This window comes from Tursiops truncatus, chromosome 6, assembly GCF_011762595.2.
Source record: "Tursiops truncatus isolate mTurTru1 chromosome 6, mTurTru1.mat.Y, whole genome shotgun sequence".
Taxonomy (NCBI): Eukaryota; Metazoa; Chordata; class Mammalia; order Artiodactyla; family Delphinidae; genus Tursiops; species Tursiops truncatus.
Window position 1 is genome coordinate 21049521 of NC_047039.1, and position 20995 is coordinate 21070515.

The 20995-nt window shown below is 42.7% G+C and overlaps 1 protein-coding gene across 3 annotated transcripts in view; it reads right to left on the reverse strand.

Annotated features, from left to right (window-relative positions):
- The window catches only part of SYK (spleen associated tyrosine kinase), a 96669-nt gene that overhangs the window by 20963 nt on the left and 54711 nt on the right, over nt 1-20995 (reverse strand). For 2 of the 3 annotated variants that reach the window (XM_019936290.3, XM_019936292.3), the window contains exons 4-9: nt 18316-18451; nt 14789-14870; nt 14362-14405; nt 12601-12669; nt 3430-3511; nt 1831-2008 (exon numbers count right to left, since the gene is read on the reverse strand). In XM_019936290.3, coding sequence (XP_019791849.1) covers nt 1831-2008; nt 3430-3511; nt 12601-12669; nt 14362-14405; nt 14789-14870; nt 18316-18451 — 591 coding nt within the window. The remainder of the gene's footprint in view (nt 1-1830; nt 2009-3429; nt 3512-12600; nt 12670-14361; nt 14406-14788; nt 14871-18315; nt 18452-20995) is intronic. The other variant, XM_019936291.3, reaches the window with a different exon arrangement.

Below are 20995 nucleotides of genomic sequence, written 5' to 3' on the forward strand. Positions count from 1 at the left end.
AGAAGTACACAAAAAAATGTAATACACATTTAGGATTAAAAACAAATCCCTCAGAAAAGTAGAATAGAAGGAAACTTTCATAATCTGATAAACAGTAGCTATAAACCTAATGGTGAAATGTGGAAAGTTTTCCCCCTGAAATCAGGAAGGAGGAATGAGGCTACTGCCACTTTTATTCAACACTGAACCACAGTTCCTAGTTAGTACAATAAGGCAAGGAAGAAATATAAAAAATATAAGGATTGGATGGGATGAAATAAAACTGTTGTTATTTATAGATATATTTCTGGGTCAAAGAATACATAGATAAACTACTGGAAATAAGAAGTGAGAAATAATAGGGGACTTTAAGCAAAGTTGCTGGGTATCAGGCCAACAGACTAAACCAGTCATATTCCTGCATTCAAGCAATGCCAAGGAATAACAAGTAAGAATTTTTAAATTATACCACATATATTAACATCAAAAATACTAACTACCTATGAATGAATCCAACAAAGAAGTTGTACAAGACCTCTACACAAAAAAACTAAACAACTCTGCTCAGAGAAATAAAAGACCCAAGTAAATGGAAGGATGGGTCACTGTTATTGATTGGAAGACTCAGGATTGTAAAGACATCATTTTGCCCCAAATTCACCTATATGGCCTCTCCTCTCCCCAAATCGCTAGCTGAAATTATGTATCTATAGTTATATCTATGTTAATTTATATATTTAATTAAGCAAGGAATTTGAGTATCACAAACTAGTTGAGAACATCTATACCTTAATACAGGATAATTTATATTCATTTTACAAAATAACTGTGATATATATATGTATACACATATATTTAAAAATAAGCACAGCAGTCACATATATATATATACATATACACATACATACATATATATATATATATATATATATATATACACACATGTATCCACACACACATACGGTGGAAGGGGCAGGATTAAAAGCGTAAGTTTCTGTGCATACTTTTGTCTATATTTTTGACCCTTGAATCATTTACATGATTCAAGGGTCAAGAAAAAAAATTTACACTAATTTCTTAAATTTAAAATAGCATCAAACAACCAAACCCAATTATATTCCTATCAAACAGATTTTCAGAGAAGATTTGTTTCAAAGGACTTTAGAAACCAGTATTTTTCAAAGTACTTAGGAACCAGTACTTTTACTGAACATTCCCTGTTGGATTCCTTCTAAAGACCAAATGAAGTACAAAGAGATTTTTAGTAATTTAGCAATTCTAACTGTTATGTAATATATACTATTATTTGAAATTACAGGATAAAGCAAATAATTATGCTAAGGATATTTGTAATCAAGAATTTTCTGGTTAAGGGAAATGAGACACAATATTTAAAAATCAAAGAAAATAAGTGAGAACACTGGGTTATCACTGAATGATTGCATTTTAATTAATTAGTACATATGTGCACGTGTGTACATATAAAGATCAAAAAAAATATAGACACGTTTGTTAACAGTAGTGGTGTTTGAGTGGTAAAGTAGGATGTTTTTATTTTCTTATATTTTGCTTGTTTCTATTTTCTAATTCTCTGGAAGGGACACATAATACATCTAAACTAATATGTATATAATTATTACATACACAGTTAATATATATAATGGATGCTTTCACTTCAATTGTACCAGAACAGAACAAAAACTACACTGTTGATAACAAAGGATTTAGCTATGCTAGGTTAAATTTTGCATTTGAGATTAAATAAACACAATACATGTATATGTGGTAGTTTCTAGAATGTAAGCTCACATGAGAATGAGTGTGTTGTGACAGGGCACAGCTTTGACTTACTTTTTCATCTGGTAGTAGCCCTTCTTCACCGTCCCAAAGTTCCCAGAGCCCAGTTCCTTGTCCTCCAGGGTCAGCAGCTTCCGGTCCAGGTAGACCTCTTTGGGCCTGATCTCCTCGGGGTCTGCATAGGGGCTTTCATAGACCTCGGTGTCCATGGGCAAGGCTTCTCTCTGGGCTTCTGCAACGCAGTCAAGAAATGCACAACCCTGGGGCTGGATCCCCCATGAAACTGCCATCGTCCCCCCCACCCCTACCTCCTGGGCTCACAGCTTGCCTTTTAGGACCTTGGTTACCTTGGGCAGTTATGGTGTCTGTGAGCGCTCAAAGCACTCAAGGCAGCTGGTAGCGGGGTAGGAAAAAGCCCTTCATCCCTGTTGTACTTGACCCCTGTTCTTGCACTAATGAACATCGAGAAAGGGTCTTCCTGCCAGAGGCAAAGACAGATGGGGCCCTCCTAATGGGCCGTGGTGGCTTTAAACTATGTCTGAAAATTGTGACCCTCCTTCATTGAGAGGTGGAATCTATGTCACCTCACCTCAGTGGCTTTTGTAATCATGTCAACCAACAGAGTGTATCAGAAGTGATGTCTGTGATATACTCAGGCAAGGTTCTAAAAGGCCATGCACCTTCTGCCTGGGCTGCTGGAAATCTACTTCTTGAAGCTTCAGATGCTATGCAATTGTCTAACTGCCCCGACTCCTTCTATGCTGTGAGAATGTTCCAGTCAGCCCAGGCGGAGAGACCAGACTGAGAGCCTCCGAGGCTCTGTGGAGACAGGGAGATGCTGGCCAGCCGCCAGAGCCCCGGCCCCAGTCTCACCACAGCCTCCACCCACTGCTGGCCCAGCTCCACCCCCAATCTCCCTGCAAGAGGCCCTGAGCCACCATGGACCAGCTCAGCCTTGTCCAGATTCATGATCTGCATGAGATAATTAAATGATTGCTGTTGATTTAAGCTACTAAGTTTGGGGGTGCTTTTCTTTTTGTAGCATTAAACAGACCAAGTTCATCAATTTAAAAAAACCTGGGGCCACCTAGAAAACCTAAGAAGGTCACCTAGAGGTCCCATTTCTGATCAGTCTAGTAGAGGCCTATTGAGTTTGAGGGGGTGCCTCTCTGAATCCTATCCTCTCCTGGCCTCACAGAATCACTACAATTCCCTGAACATGTGTTGAATTCCAACAACTCAGACATTCCTTCAGTTTTTACCAGTCACCCATTTCTTTCTGCACCTCCTGCTGAAACGTATTCCTGAACACAGACATTTTTCCAAGAACAGGATCTTAGAAATGGAAACTTTGAGTAGTATCAGTTATTGTTGCAAGAGGTGAGAAATCCTGAAGCAGCAGGACTGAAGGATATTTTCAACGTGGCCAATTTATTGTGATGGAGGCCGTACAGACCATTTCATCCAACAGACAGCACTGCTCACAGACACGTGGCATCTGTCCCCCGCCACCAGATGACAGGACCACTTGCTGCTAACCAGTGCTATGTTACAGCTGCTGACAGTGGGGTGAGCCCACCCTGCAATCGGCAAGGGACTGTGGGAGACAGCTCTGTGCTGTGAACACCCAGGGACAAAAGGTGCATCTCTCACCTCTTTCGTTGGCCCAGGGCCCTCGGTCTGGCTCATAAGGGTTGAACGTCACCGAACTTTCTGGCCTTTGGGATGAGGAGCCCTGAGGCACACAAATGATAACAGCTCACTTTTCTTCAGGGATAACACTGTTGAGTTGATCTGCGTAATTATTTTTATTTCCAAATAATCACATTTTAACTTAAGCAGGGAAGACAAAGGAAGGAACTAGGAAAAGAGACGGGAAAATAACAACGACATGGCTTATCTCATTCTTTGGGCAACTGATGGGATGCTGTGAGGGTTAAATAAAGCTCTTGCTCCCACAAAGAAAGGGGCAGGCAGGGGTCCCATTGTGAGAGAATTAATCGTAACTGTTTGGGTGGTATTCCTTCCTACTTACATGCCCTTTCAAATCCTACTTCCACTTACTAAAAGATGCTGAAGATTCTCATTATCCCTTTGGATTTGTTTTCCTCCATTACTTCTTTCCCTTTAATATTATATTGTAGGGAAGTTATTTAGAAAGAAACACTAGGTATCCACCAGCTGCTCCCACCCACTCCCCAACTCCAAATACCTATGCCTTCCTAGTATCCTCTTATATCTTTATCATCCATGGAGATGTAGCAACTTTTGGGTAGATGCCAGAGGGTAGTGCTGGTCAGTAAACTAGAGGTCCCAAGAGGAAGCGGCTGCCAGCAGCCCAGGGTCCACTGCCCCTGCTGTCGATCTTCATCATTGTCATAATCATCATCATCATGGACCCTGTGAGATGGGGAAGCCTCTTTTTGCTAGCCAGAAGGAAAGTAATTCTTCCTTGTACTCAGAGCAGGTAACTGAAGCATATGGAGACAAAGCCTTGCTGGCCATTATTAATGGCAACCTTCCGTATTATTTATTCAATTTGCATCAGTCTGCAGCATGAAATAATGGGGGAAAAAATCCACTGTTATATTCTTATATCCTTTCCCTTCCAAAAGTCTCTATCTCAAAGTCTGTCTGATCCACCTTCACCCCAACTTAAAACAAGGGTATTGCTACTAAATTTGGTTCATGGGAAAACCACGATTCAAACTATTTTTTTGGCATGAGTGAGTGGAAATTTTATATATCTATTTACCTTAGCAGTGCCCAAACACTGGCCACAAAGGAATGAGATACTGCCAGATTTTGGAGAAATTTAAAGAAACAGAGACAGTAAGCTTAATTTTACACAGTCACTTATCTCCTGGTACACACTGAATCTTCTGCTGCCTTCCTGATACCCCAAGCCCGGGAACCAAAAGTACAGTAACAAAGTCACAGTGCATCACTGCCGCCACTTGTCCACTTGTCTCCAAACCTTCTTGCTACCTACTGAGCTCTACAGAGCCACTGCTCACTGGGCAAAGGCCCTTCTGACAGCCTACGGGACATTCGCTCTTATGTGTCAATGGCGTGTCACTGGATCCATTTTCTGACGACTATCTCAGCATTCTTATCAAACTGTTTAATAGAAGTAGCTATGATATATCAAAAATGAAAACAGAATATAAGTTACAGGGGGCATAGTCATTTATACACTGAACTAGAGCTTTTCTACTAAATTTGGTTCACTCAACCCACCACTGATGCTAAACAAAAATGGGTTCAACAAACACATGATGAATGAATGAATGAATGAATGGAGATACCCTTCAAACTGGGAGATGTGAAGTGTAAACTTAATGTGATTTAAAAGTGAATTCTCTCTCAAGTTCTTATATTAACAAAGAATAGGTGTGGATAATTCCAAATGACAATATGCCACTTTTAAAAATTTACATATAATTCCGAGATTATCGGACGTGCTGTGAGCTCACTTCTCATTTATAAAATAATTATCCTGTCTCAACAGAACTGTCCTAGGAGAAACTAGGTAATTCCCAAGGCTTGCCATCCTCCTGCTCTGCTCAATTCTCTCTAGCAATCAAACTCTAAGATGGAAATAGTTTGCAAATTTTAAAAAAAGGTCTCTTTTAGGTTCATATTGACTATCATTTCAATTTCTCTGATTTTCCCTCGAGGTAGGGAGGTTCTGAATCCAAAGAGACAAAACTTCAAGACACCAGGACCAACCATCATGGACAAAGACAGGGCACCAGCACCCCTTCTCTTGACTGGAAGACCTCCCACCCTTTGTTCACTTAGAGATGTATCCTGGGTCTGCAGCCTCTCCATCCCTGATGGAATGTTCTCCAGAGCAGGACTTCATAAAGGCTGTTACAATTAAGTCAAAATGCAATTACCTGCCATATGAATCCTGTGGGAGAGAATTTAAAAACAGAGGTAGGGGTGTAAAAAGTACTGAAAAGGATACTAGGGCACGAGGAGTAAGAATCAGCAGGGACGGACACAGTTTGCCTAAAGCCCTGGACACAGTAATGTATACTCTGATTAGCTGTGTAGTGCTCACCCCTCATCTGTCTTGGCTATGGATAAGGAAATGGGTTGGGGGTCTTCTTTGAAAGGTTGGGTCCCATCTTTTAAGCTGAGGTGGTTCAGGACTTCATTTCAATGCTGCCCACATGGACCACCACTTGACTAGGAGCCTTTGCAGAGCCTTGAGTTTCCCTCAATAACCACATCAGCTCCCTGTGCGGACCCCTCGGCCCTCCCTGCCCTGACGGGGACAGAGGATGGAACTACACTCGAGAGACTGTTCTTTGGAAGAAATGGGAGGTTTTCTGCTGTGTCTGTTAAAAGGGTAGTATTGACTTTATGTGAAGATGAAGATACAAAATACAAGTTTCATCTTTCCCAGAGTACTCGGTGAATATGCCATTAGTAAAACAATGACAAAAGCCCTCTGGAATCAAATGCTCAGTTGAAAAGGAGAATTTGAGGACTTTGTAAAGAATGAGCTCTAAGGCAAAATGATAAATTATCGAAGAATTTAAAGAATTTAAAGAAATTTTAATTTAATGAAAAACATATTGCTGGTCCAGTTTGCTGGTCCAGTCTATCATTTGTCATTATTCTTTCTTCCTTGTATTTGATAACTTATTCTGTCCTAATCAATAGCATCCCCTTTTCTACACAGAGAACAAGGTATAAATGAAATGTTGACTGTTGCTTTTTTCCCCATTTTTGCTGGTATTCGAAACAGAAGTCAAAGCTGAAGGACACCACTAGATGGCACTAGCTACCTTAGCTTTCCACCTTCCAAAGAGCAATTTGCGATTTTTCTTTAAGTTTTGCAAATTCAGGTAAAAACAGATCACTCCACAACAATAAAAAGAATATTTGTTTAGGTTATAAATTATGATCTGTGATCTCTGACTGGCCAGGCTTAACTGCAAGTAGGATATATATTTGACAAATATTCTTTCCGTGCCTGTTTCTAAGAAGTGCACATTCAGAAGTGAACAAAGGAGAGAAAAAAAATATTGCTGTTATGGAGCTGGTAGGCTAATTCAGAGTTTCCTGATTGGGGAGTATTGCTAGATGTTCTGATGGCCATTTATAGACTTTAATTTTTAGACTTCTTAAAAGACATTTTCAAATCAGGCAACAGCAGTAATAAAGATGACAACGTATTTGTCACAACTGAAGTGACAAAAAGAACCAGTAGGCTTTAGAAATATTGGCTGCCCAAACCAGACATGGTTCTGGTCTCTGGTGGAATGACCGTGGTCCCAATGGGGACTAAGGTTCCACAGGTGAAGGCAGACTCTTCTTGGCCAGGGTATGAGATAATCTTAGGTTTGCTTCAGATCCATGAAAATAAACACTTCACCTTCATAATTAATCTTCCCTCACCTTAGAAGCAAAGATCTAAAATCTGGCCCTTTATAATCATGTGGAAATATTTTCTCAGGGGTCTGGTCCACTGCTCCCACATTACCAAGTAAATGGGTATGACTTAAGGATTCTTCTTTCTCTCCCAGCTGAACACTAGTGAATCATGTATGAAAATGTCTTAGGGCTTCCCTGGTGGCGCAGTGGTTGAGAGTCTGTCTGCCGATGCAGGGCACGTGGGTTCGTGCCCCGGTCCGGGAGGATCCCACATGCCGCGGAGCGGCTGGGCCCGTGAGCCACGGCCGTTGAGCCTGCGCGTCCATAGCCCGTGCTCCGCAATGGGAGAGGCCACAGCAGTGAGAGGCCCACATACCGCAAAAAAATAAATAAATAAAATGTCTTAAAATATTCCAACCAGCAATGTATGTGTTGGAATAAAACATGTAAAATGGGTTTTAACTTGAAATTCTGGAACACTTTTCCACAACTAAGATAAATGTGAATGCTATGTCTCATCTTAGAGACTCTGCCTTTGAACTGTGAAACAGAAGCACAGTCTTTAAGGCTGCTGTTGTTCCAACTCTGCCAATCATCCTTAATAGAAGGATAGGTTTATGCACTTAAAGTAGCAAAGAAAAATATTCCAAGGCTAATAACAGGAGACATTTTATTCCTGTAAGGACTACAAGTCCTTAGAGTAAGTGATGGCAGGGGGTAAGGAGAGGGTGAATTATACTTTGATTTTTCAATTAAATCCATTTATATTTTTAAGTGTTAAAATGTACTAATCTCTAAAGAGAAGAAAAATACACCTGCTCTAAAGATTTTATTATGGAATTTCAAATTATCTGATTAATAATATTCTGCAGATCAAAAAACACTTGTCATTAACTACCTACATGCTAGAGTTAATTCAAGTTCGAACATGTCCATTTTGTGCCTGAATTATTAAAAACAACTATTTATATTGATCAAATTAACAAATTCAAGAAAATTATTTACACCTTAGCTTAACAAATGGGATATTTGACATAATTCCCACAAGTCTTTTCTCATGACTGGTTAAATAATGGAAAATTCCCCTTCTATTTGTGAAAACGTAAGTATTAGTTCTCCTAAAATATTTCTGGTGAGCAATTAAAATATTTTTAATCCATTGCTTAAATCACACAATCCTTCCTTTATCAATTAACTATTGATATTTTTGATATTTATGAAAATTCAATGCATACTTCAAAGTTGTTATAAATTTACATAGGGACTTCCCTGGTGGTCCCGGGAAGTGGTAAAGAATCCATCTTACAGTGCAGGGGACACAGGTTCAATCCTGGTCAGAGAACTAAGATCCCACATGCCTTGGGACAACTAAGCCCGTGCACCACAAATACTGAGCTCACACGCCTCAACTAGAGAGCCCGTGTGCCACAAACTACAGAGCCCACGCGCTCTGGAGCTTGTGCACCACAACTAGAGAAGAGAAAACCCCCATGCCACAACTAGAGAGAAGCTCGTGCACCACAACGAGAGCCCACGCACCGCAACGAAAGATCCTGCATGCCTCAACAAAGAGCTCACGTGCCATAACTAAGACTCGATACAGCCAGAAAATAAAAATAAATAAATAAATAAATAATAGAAAAAGAAACAGCAACAGCATGCTTTAAAAATAAATAGACAACAGCCCTCTTTTAGCCAGAAAAGTATTTCCACAGTATTAATCAGATTAGTTTCTAATATTTAATTATCCTTTAAAATTGATTAAATAATTTAGGAGGGGCAAATTGTAAAAGGCACAACAGGGTTTACTATGAAAAGCGGGTCTGCTTGACACCCCATTTCCTACTCCCAAGGCAACTAGTGTTATCAGTATTTTCTGTATTCTTCTGGAACATTCTACACTATATCAGCACATATATACGTGCATGACTTTGTTGTCTTCAATTAACATTGTATTTTGGAAACAATTCTAGATCTCAGCTACCCATCACAGTATGAATTTTATTGTAGCTGATTTCATTTATTTCTCATTGCTTGTCTTTTAAATTATTTCCAGATTTTGTCAATGATACAACGTTAGAATAAACATTTTCATATATACATGATTACACATAAGTGCAAGAATATCTGTATGATAAATACCTACAAGTAAAATTGCAGTTAAGAGGTTATATGTACTCTCAATTTTGATGGATGTTGTGAGATTGCCTTTCTTACAGATTGTACCATTTCACACTTCTCCAATAAATTACAGCTGTGCTTACTCACCACACCCTTGTGTGGTGTCACCAAGCTTGTTTATTTGGATCAGCTTCACAGGCGGACATAAGGGAGCCCCACAGTTTTAACTTGCATTTCTCTTATATGAAATGGAACAGCTTTTCCTATGTTTAAGAGCTATTTATGTTTGCTTTACTATAAACTATTGCCCATTAATCTGTTAGACAGTTAAAACTTTTATTAATTTATAGAAACTCCTTACATATTAAAGATATTAACCTTATATATGGATCATCATTACTAATACTTATTCCAAGTTTATTATGTTTCTTTTGATGATGTTACAGTTCTTATCCACACATATTTTATTTTTAGGCAGTCTTACTGATATTTTCTTCCACTTTCCTTAGACATGTTCTTCTTTAATTTAAAGATCTACTAAAACTTATTTTCTGTATATTTCTTTAGTCACTGTGGGTGACCTGAGCTGGCTTCAGCCTGCTTGGGACAAGGACAGGGGTGGGAGTGGGGCTTGTCTCCTCACAGTGCTGGGTTACTGTTTCCTGGGGTGATGGCATTTTGATGTGTCAACCTGGCTAGCCTGAATGATATTTCTGTGTTAATGAGTCAAACTGTGATCTTGGTACTGCTGTGGAGGGATTTTGCAGAGGTAATTAAAATCCTTAATTTGCTGATTTAATTTGAGGAGATTATCCTGGATGGGGCTGGCTTAATCGGTCAAGAGTCCTTAGAAGAGATTGAGGCTTTCCTAAGCGAAAAAGGGCACCAAGGGGAGAGGGGTGACTGACCCTTGGCTGGCTGTGAATGATAGCTTTGGCTCTTCCCTGCGTGGTTCCACCCTGCTCATCCTCCCTTCATGATGATCTGCTCTATGGACATTGAACTTGCCCCTACAGTTGTGTAAGGCAAGCCCTAGTGATAAGTCTGTATATCTGTGTGTGTGTACATGTATATAGATGTGTGTATGTATAAATATGTACATGTGTGTGTTATGTATGTACCTATGTGTGTGAGTGTGCTGTGTGTCTTTCATGCATAAATCTCTGACTGGTCACGCTTCTCTGGGTGAACCCTGAATGATGCCCTTGGAAACCACAGGATTAAGATAAATGTGGATTGCTGTTGTCTACTCTGTCTGCAGTGAAACTGCTCATTTCTGGGACTGCGCATGGGGAAGGGCTATGTGTTGGCACACCAGCTGTGGGCCATCATAAAGAGAACAATGAAGACACAAGCGGTGGGAGCCAGGGGCGTGGCCCACGTCCACGGGGGCTCCTCCATGGCTGCCAGTTAGACCTGGTGCGTGGAGAGGCCAAGGAAGCCAGGCGAGCGAAAGGTTCTGGGCCTGCTGATGGGGCACCATGCACGGGCAACTCAGTGTCCCTCCCTGAGTTGTGCTATGAAGCTTCGTCAATGTAGCATTTGATCAGGACTCCTGAAAAGATGACTCATGATTGAAAAGCACCCTGAACCAGAACACGTTTTGAATCACCTCAGTTGATGGGGTACCATCTGACCTATTTCCCCCAGACAATGGTCCTGTGAGATGCCATCCTGGCAACCAGGTGAGCCCTGTCCAAGGAGAAGGGGCGAATGCCAACAGGGGTCGAGGGCCAGGTGGGCCAGAAGGTGGCCACCGTGGAAACTCTCCATGAGTTTCGCCTTTGATCATGGGGAATGCTGACCTCTTCAAGGTCAACGCCTCAATCACCTACTAGCCCTGATGGTCTGAAACAAACACCAAGTCATGGGGCAAAAGGGACACCAACATAGAGCATGTATTGCCTTGACAACCTGGTCCCCAACTCCTAACATGCCACGCTGGCATGGGTAGCCGTCACTGTCACCCGCCCCCCCCCGCAAAAGGGATGCCCCCTCATGGCTGATGTTTCCCACGAGCTGATCCACACTGACTGGGAGCATGATATTGAAACAGAAAGTTATTCCATTCAGGTTTATTACATAACTTTTCCCCTCAAACACCACACTAAACTCACTTCTCTGTTCCGTGGTCAAGAAGATTGAGAACATCTAGAATATGACTGCCACTTGGAAAGAAAATCTCCGGGCTTTTATGCTTTTTATTTCCGTTGTTTCTAATAAGTACTTTAGGCAATCTGCTTCATGAACTGACACTCAATTATATGCTGAAATGTTTGGAAAAATACCAACCGATATGAAAATGGAAAGAGTTATTAATAAAATAATCAATTTTAACCCCAATGATAAAACTGAAAAGTAAAAAAAAAAGCAATCCATATACAAGTTATAAATACATTTTTTGAGGGAGGTGATTCATGATAAATAAAAATCTTTAAAAAAGAACTTTTTATGTCCTTCATAATTCAATTATATAGCAAACTATGAAAATGCATTACATGTCAGTTTTTTTTGTTTGTTTGTTTGTTTGTTTGTTTGTTTTTTTGCGATACGCGGGCCTCTCACTGCTGTGGCCTCCCCCGTTGCGGAGCACAGGCTCCGGACGCGCAGGCCCAGCGGCCATGGCTCATGGGCCCAGCCGCTCCGCGCCATGTGGGATCTTCCCAGACCGGGGCATGAACCCACGTCCCCTGCATCGGCAGGCAGACTCTCAACCACTGCACCACCAGGGAAGCCCCTATATGTCAGCTTTACTGTCTCATAAAGAAAAACAGCGTTTCTAATTCTTAAATCCCACCTTGTCTTTATACATGTTATAGTTAAAGTTCTGTGTTGGAACTCTACAGCCACAATGAAGTTGCTGTGGCACTTGATATTTATAAAACCAATGGCCTTGTGTAGTCCCTGGGCAGGATCCACACAACCTTGGCTCTTCCTTCTGCCAACATGTAATTTATCTAGTCAATTACCATAATGCTGCAGCATGTGATTCTGGCTTGCTTTGAAAAGACTCTGCCATATGAGAATTCCCTCCCACCTATCACATGGACTGAAATGACTTCCAAGAGCACATTATAGCGGAGAGAGCACACTCACGGTGATGGACTTTGCAGGAAAGGGACTCGGACCACACAGAAAGCAGGGCGTGGGCTGCCCAAGAGGGCTACATATGGCAGGGACATGAGACCAGAGCAGCAGGAGGGTCAGCAGCAGGGCACACGGAGTGGGCAGCCACAGGGCAGAGTGTGGGTGCTGACTGCGGGTCTGTCCTACCACTTAGTCAGGGACAGCAAGCAGGGGACGTTTTAGCACCTTTCTGTGGCCAGGCTTTGGGAAGGAGTATGATTTGATTCTTGAGATTATTCCACCTGCTGACCAAGTCTAGAAACCATAACGGCAAAGAGGAACAATAAATGTTTCAGAAAACAAATACAGGCTACCTTACATGACATGCTATTTTAACCTGTTCTATAATTACACTAACGCCCTCCAGATTCTGTTGATGAGATGCACTAGAGGCAACACATGATCATTAGAAAGGCTTCAGGAAAAGCCGACCACTTGAGCAGAAGGATCTGGAAAAATACTTTGGCAATATTTTCCACAGAAGGCTATAAAATTTGAGGTTTTACATCGAATAGCCGACTTTTCATACAGAATTATTAGGTCACAAACTCAAGACAAATCATCCTAAAGAAACTAATTTTGCATGCTCAATTTTGTTACTTCTTGTGGGTGCTGGTTCCATGATGTTTGTGGAAATTCACTGAGTTTGGCCCTTAGGGAACATGCATTTTTTTCCTGTATGTTTTTCACTAGTCAATAAAAAGTTTTTCCAAAATGTCCAACTCCTCGAAGCCATTAGGTGATGCAAAGTTAAATAGAGGGCTTGATATTCTTTTAAGAGTACTCAGCCCTAAGCCCTCATGCCTCTTAGAGGAAAATGGACCTGTCTCATGATGGGTACAACCTTAAAGTTGACTCGCCAGGCCCATGAGCTGTATAAAGGGTAAAATAAAATGATGACTCCATTAAGGTGCTATATTTTAGAGACTGATCCCAAAGTTCATCGGTATTTTAGCAAGTTCCAGTTCCCCCAGTCTGTGGACAGGGGCTGCGCCTGGAGAACCTGCCTGGTTCAGCACAGCTGCAGCTTCTGAGCAAGTCAATAGCCCCCTCAGAGGGCAGAGTGGGCATTCTGCCTTTTGCAGATTTTAAGGGTTAACAGGCAGAAAGTGAGGTATAGAGTGCACAGCTCATGATGGGGTAATTTTCATTCCTCACAGATGGCATCAAAGGGCATCAAATGTCCACAGTGAGGTCCCCCTTAAAGTAGCAGGACATCATTCCTGCTTGGAGTATAAATCCGTGTGTCAACTCATAACAGTCTGGAGGGAGAAGAGAGCTGGAATTCTCTCTTTTTGGGAGTATCAGGCATGTGTTGGGCAAACCCACGTGGAGAAGTGTGGACAAACCACAATTCTCACCTCCTATTGACATGGAGGGAGATGTGGGTTCTGGCCAAGCCCCTGACTCTAAGGGCTTCTCTCATGTGATGGCACAGAGCATCCCCATTCCAAGCCTTCCTCCACCAAGGTATGGCCAAAGCAGCTCTCCTGGAAAGGGTGATTTTTCTGATAACAATGTCTCGGTTGATTTAACCAAAAGAGTCGGGCAGCCAACCTCAGTGAGATGTCTTACACACCTGGCTCACCACACCATCATGCACGTGGTCACATGGATCGTGCACACGGCTCCACATGGACGGACCAGGGACTGAGCCTGAACAATATGCTACATTTCCCAAATCTGCCAGGAGGCATATTTCTGATTTAACATTGGGTTGCATGGTCATTTAGTATACTTTTAGAAAATGGAGGAATTTTAACCTACCTAAGAAGTTAAGTTGGCTAGCTCGGATCTGAAAATAGGCTGATTCTAGCTGACACCCACAATCCCAGTTTACCAAGTGTGATGAAAACAATTACCATGACTCCTGTTATCTAAACATGCTTTTCATCATGCTAATATACAACTGTTTCACTTTTAACAGCATGGCTAAGTAACACTTACCACAGGATGGGAACTTGGAAGTTGTGGACGGAAATTAATATTTCCTGGTTAGAAAGAACATGGACAGTTACTGCTATGTTAGTGAAAACCAACTATTTATCCCCTCCCCCACTGCAGATCAATCAATGTGACTGTAAAATATTACTGCTTGAGGAGTATATACATTTTCTGCATACATTTCTTGATACCCACTTTCATCTTTCTCACATAAGCAATTAAAATGAATTTGTTTTTTAAAGTTAAACTTATCAGCTATTTTTTGATGAACGATATCTATAAAACTGGAGCAATCTAACATTATTTTAATCAATCAGTAAAAACAAAGCCTCATCCCATCTTGTTTGAGTTTGCAACAGACCAAATCTAAAACGAGGCTGATTATTACCAACATCTGAAAGAGGGAGACTCCAATGTCTTGGCTACTCACCCATTTGCCCATCAAATTTTTGACATGGAACTGTAAGAACTCTTAACAAACCATCTGACTTATAAGAATAATGCTCGACGAGCTGAAAAAGAAGAAAGTAAGAAAGTATAATAAATTATGGAGGCAGGCAATGGAGAAATCCTGACCTGGAGCAGCTGACTCCCCTTTTGGACTTTAAAAGTGATTCAAGGACAGCGCTTAACAACAGAAGGTGCTTCCTTGGTGGTATTCCTGATCCCTTCCCATGCCTCTCTCCTGCCACCCTCAGATTTCTGGACAGAAGTCCACATGCCACCTTCCCTTTTGGACTCTGCTCTTGGCTCACCCTCTTTCTTTCTTTCTTTGTCTTCTTTTTTTTTTTGGGGTAGCAAGTTGCATTTATTTGTTTATATTCTCCCATATCTGTGTGATATTATAACAACGAATTCAGCACGCTAATGTTCATTAATTTATTCAGTCATTAAACAAACATTCTGCTGTGTGCTAGGTCCTGAGATAGGACAAAAGGTAAACTATGGTGAATCATCCTACAGTTGAGGTACTTTCTTGGTGGAGAGAGATATAAATGAACAATGTAAAGTGATTAATGGTGTAATAGTGCTGTGGGCAAAGGCTTTGGAAGGACCAAACAATTCAGCCCAAAAGTTTCAGAGAGAAGACATCACAGCACAGGTGATGTAAGAGCTGGGACATGGGGAAAGCTGACACTTTGGCAAATGGCCTTATGTTGACAGGATATGGACAGCCTTGGCTAATGGCTCCCAGAAAACTATGAATCATGATGCCTGATTGCTACATTAAAAAATAAATGAATGGCAAATAGATTTATTTATATCTAATCAAAATTATGCAATAGGAAGACAGTCTTAGTTTTCACATTTACTTTTCTCATACAGACATTTCCTCTTCAGACAAGCTAAAATCTTCCTATCTGATATTTCTTCCTTATCTGTTTATTGGTACCTTTTCCAGTTAAGGACTCGTTGCTTCTGAATCTTCTTTCCTCTCAAAACTTACTTATTTAGGTGAATGTTTGTTGAATGAATATATTTTATCCTTCCAGGGAGCATTCTGTTTTTTAAATTTTATTTTATTGTGGAAAGAACACAACATGAGATCCACCTTCTTAATAAATGTTTCAATCTGACCAGCCCTAACACGCTACTGAGATGGACATCAAAGTTCTCTCTATTCTGTTAAATGCAATAGTGTGTTCTAGGGCTAAATAGTATTGAGGTCCCTACAACAGCTGAAATATCACACATCTCTTCAATGTCATTCAAATATCTCCTTACAAGCTTATGTTTTCAGATAATCTATGCCACAAGGGTGTCTGGGAGGTGGGCATACATGTTAGGATTTCCCTCTTGGGCAGGGGTCTGCAAACTTTTTCTGTAAAGGGCCAGATAGTGATATTTTAGGCTTTTTCACTCCACATGGCATCCCTGTCACACAGTTCTTTATTTTTTTAAAAACCACCCTTTAACGTATAAAAACCATTGTCTTCAAGTACTACACAAAAGCAGACCAGGGGCAGATCTGGTCCACGGATGTGTTGACTCTAGCTCTAAAGAAAGGAATACTAGAGTAGTGTAGCAGTTACCACCTCTCAGACTCCTGGGTGGGGGAAGGGCACAGAGGTACCTTACGTTGATGTCAAGGAAAACCAATGAAATCACACTTGTAAAAGTGGAAGGTACTGCTGGCATTTTTATGCTCTTTCTTAAACATATATACAAGGGGAAAGATTTAATTAAGGCTGAATACTGTGAGATGCTGGAGGAATCAGTAAATGGGAAAGCGTAAATATGGGAAACAGTCTTGGGAAGGAACTTTCCAACAATGAAAGATGTTTAACATTATAGTCAGCATGCAGACTTGGAAACTGTGACTGGGCTCAGACAGGGAAAATGGTCATTCAGGAGAAGTATAATGGCTGTGTACCAGTGATGGAGCCCAGAACCCTCAAGCATTGGGCTGACAGATGGACTCCAGTGCCTTTAAATGCACACCATCAACAATTCTTGTAGGAAGTGAGAGACTCTGATGGGAAATTAATACCAGAAGGCAACATTCCCTACTCATCTCTCTGATTTGCATTGGGCATTAGTACCTAATAGGTTAAATACTCTTTCAAAGCGATACCATTAAAACAAAGCAAAGTCTGTGGTTGATAATAAGCTACATGCTAATGATCTACAAACCAAAAGACAATGTCAGCATTATGACTAATATGAATAAATATTAAAATACCCAGAATTCAAAGAAGAAGATTTTGTCTCCAACTACAGCATTAGGAACCAAAATACACCGTGTGGTGGTTACTCTAAGTGCTTTAAAGGTAATGGGGATCCCTGATCACAGTTTTTAAAAAGGCAAGATTTTGAGTCGGGTCCTTTCCTGCTGTAACCACACATGAGGTTCCTGGTGGGGCCTGGTGTAGACATTTGAACCCATCCCCGATGATGTCCCGCACCTACAAAAGCTCAACGTAGCTGTCGCTCTTGGGATGGCAGAGTCCCTTGGTTTTCTCTGTCTCTGGACCCACTACAGTTTATAGGATGCTTTGCCATTTCCTCATGGAGCTGTGATTTAGAATGAAGCCAAGTCATTCGTGCCCAATGGAAAGCAGGGATGAACACCGGATTAGGGCTCATTAGTGCCTAAGAAACTCCCAAATTACTCTCTGTTTTCGGGTTTACTATCAGGTAGGTCAAGAAGAACCCCTTTTTAGACCAGGGCTGAACAATCCTATACGAGTGGCGGCCTGAAGCGCAGGTTCAACTGCCAGGTTGCCCTAATTTTGCAGCAAGATTCATTCTGCAGTTAAGAATGGCACCTGGCATTTTATATTAAATTTGGCCTCTCACAACTCAAAAAACAGTCTGATTAGCCACTTCTAGGCCTACCTTCCCATCCATCCACACCTTTCTATTGTGTGTATTTGTATGATAGGCTGTTCTGGGTTCCAGGCAGAACGTCTTAGAAAGAAATGCCTCTAGCGCCCCAAGGCTGGGTCTCTGGTTAAAACTAAGCACAGTCCTGAGTGGGTACCACTTACTAGTGCCAAGAGCTAAGGGGCGGGCTTCCCTGGTGGCGCAGTGGTTGGGAGTCCGCCTGCCGATGCAGGGGACACCGGTTCGTGCCCCGGTCCGGGAGGATCCCACATGCCGCGGAGCGGCTGGGCCCGTGAGCCATGGCCGCTGAGCCTGCGCGTCCGGAGCCTGTGCTCCGCAACGGGAGAGGCCACAGCAGTGAGAGGCCCGTGTACCAGTAAAAATATATATATATATATATATACCAAAAAAAAAAAAAAAAATTAAAAAAAAAAAAAAAAAAAGAGCTAAGGGGCCCTGGATAAGCTATGGGAGCCTCTGTCACCTGACATGATGACCCTAGACCAGTCATCCAGGAACCTGAAGGCTGAAAAGCAGACTCTGATTGGGCAGGTCTTGGCAAGGACCCAGGTGGCATATTCTAACAAGGTCCAGGGGCCGGTTCCTCTCTTTTCTGAGGTTGATGTATACCTGCCATAGTGTGTCGAAATTCTTCCCGCCAGGGATGGAGAGCTTCCCTGTTTTGTCCTTATCGATGCGGTAGTGCAGCACCTTCCCCTCGTGCAGCAGGCACAGGGCGTAAGACCCGTTGTCCCTGGACCTGATCCTGGAAGAGAGGAGACAGCGCATCACCATCACTCCTACCGCCTGGAAGGGAGGAGCGCCCTGGGGAGGCACCCTGCAACAGCGTCCCAACCTCGGGGACAAGGGGTCAAGGACTTTGTACCCAGGGAGGCCCAGCCCACAGCTCAGTGACACCGCAAGCTCCAGACAAGGAAATGCTATGGTCAGGGACAGGCCACAGCCAAGCCCAGCAGGCTGGGGAGCGTTGGGTGGGCATCAGGAGAGGCCTGGGCTCTGGGGGCAAGTCCTCTGTTTGCCTGGAGCAGCAACGCTGCTCAGCGTACCAGTATGTGGGACCCTCAGCATTCCGCAGCTGGGGAGTCTGGAGAGCCCTCTTCACTCACCTCCTCTCTTCAGTGAGGTCTGCATTTGGATCCGATTCCAGGGAGTGCAGCTCCCCTGTATAGCCAAGGGTGGGCGTGGAGTGGGGGGGTGTCTGGTGGGCATTTTAACTAGGAACCTTCTGGACCCCAGATGGAGGGGGCTGAAAGCCCTCTTCCCTCCCTCAAGCTCGCTCTCCCCTTTGCAGGGAGGAGAGGGCGGGACCAGGACGGGTATTTAAAATGTTCCATGTGATGTGGTCAGATGACGTTGCCAGGAGAAGAAAATGTCCTCCAGCGTGGGGTGGTGAGCAGCAAGCAGAGCCAGGTCTGCACTGGCTGTGCTGGGCGCCCAGGCTCTGCCTGCTGGTCCCAGTGGGTGCTCCTGGGCACCACCCGCTTCCCTTATTCAGGAAATGAGTGTTGTGAGTCTGCTACCGAGCAGAGAGGCACCCGCTGTGATGCAGGGGGACCTGCCGCCCACGGGGAGGGCCTGTGGGACTTGGGGAGGGCGCAGGCCAGGTGGGGCTGCAAAGGCACGGAATGGAGGTGAAGCCCCTCCCCAGCTGAATTCCTCAGTCATCGCCATCCTCAGCCCATCTTCCCCTCTCAGCAACTCAAGCCCTTGGGATCACAAGATCTGCGAGAGGGTGAGTCACCGAGGTCCCAGCGGTCCCAGAAAGCCTCTCCGGCCTTGGCACTTTCTAAAGTGAGGAAACTGAGGCCCCCAAATGTTAAGCAATGCGCCCAATGCACTGTATTTTGGGAAGAGTTCAAATATGCCAAGCTGCCGTCGTATTTCCACGTTGAGGGGAAATTTCTGATGCCTCCTTTCGGTTGTACGAGGCCACATCCACAAGACGCACTTTGGAAGCTGACGTGGTCACCCTTGGCCTTGTAGGTTCACCTCAGAAAGCTAACCCAGGACTTGAGATATGAGCTGTGTCTTTGGAACCTCGTTTTAAAAATAAGTTTAAGTCGTGCTTGGCTGTGCGTGATGAACGGGTTCCCTCCATGCACCAGTGCTCAGGGCAGCTGGTGTGGGTGGCGGGAAATGCCCAGACCCGCCTCGGCCTCTAGGGGCCGCTTCTGAAACCTTCTTCTCTGTGAAAACATCCCTTCTTCCCAACCCAACCAGGTCACCGGCACCCCAAAGTGTAAGCTCCCTTTCACGGTTACATGGCCCATTAAGGCCAGTTGGTTGCTGTCAAACCGAAAAACCACCACACAGAAAAGGAAAAACATATTTTTATATGAGGGATAACTGAGTCTATCTTGTAGGGAAGCTATTTTATAATGTGGGGCTACTCACACCTGCTTTGTTTATTTTATAAGCATCCGTGGCAAGCAAATAGGATAGTTTGGAGGTACAAAGAACTATACAAATTCTTAATATGAAGCAATATCAATTTACGTATATGCATATAAAAGGTGACCTTGGGATAATGATGCTCATAGACCATTCCAAAATACCACTCTCTTTGATTTAAAGTCCTTTGTATCTTGGACCTCAGGGTCCTGGAATCAAGTAACTGGATCTGAACTCTGGTTTTCCAGATCCATGTCCAATGCCCAACCATTCCACCTTGCCTTATGCCCTGATTGACTTTTTGTTGTTAAAACTGGGATGGAGGATCACAGAATGTCTGGGGAGATGGTTCAGTCACCTCATTAGAAATTGGGAAATGCAAATTAAGACCACAATGGAAATACCATTACACGCCCTTCAGACTGGCAAAAATTAAAAAGACCAAAAATGCTAAATATTTCTGAGAATGAGGGCAATAGGCACCCTCGTATACTGCCTGTGGGAGCATGAATCAGTTCAATCATTTTGGAAAACAGTTTGGAATTCTCTACTGAAGTTGAACCTATTTATCCCCTCTGAGTCAGCAAAACACTACAAGATATACAAAACATGTGCATTCTGCACCTATAAAGTATGTGGGGATGCTTGTAACAGCTTTATCTGCGATTATCAAAAACCATAAGCAGCCTAAGTGTTCACTAAGTGCAGAGTAAGTAGGTTGCGGGGTATTCATACCACAGAATGTCATAGAATAAAACAAACAAATGGCAGTGATACAAAGCACAGATGACTCTCACAAGTATAAAACGTATACTGTGATTCCACATGCATGAAGTTCCCAAAGAGGCAAATGCGAACGGTTTTGATGTACGCCTAGGTCCTAGGTGGTGACGAGAAA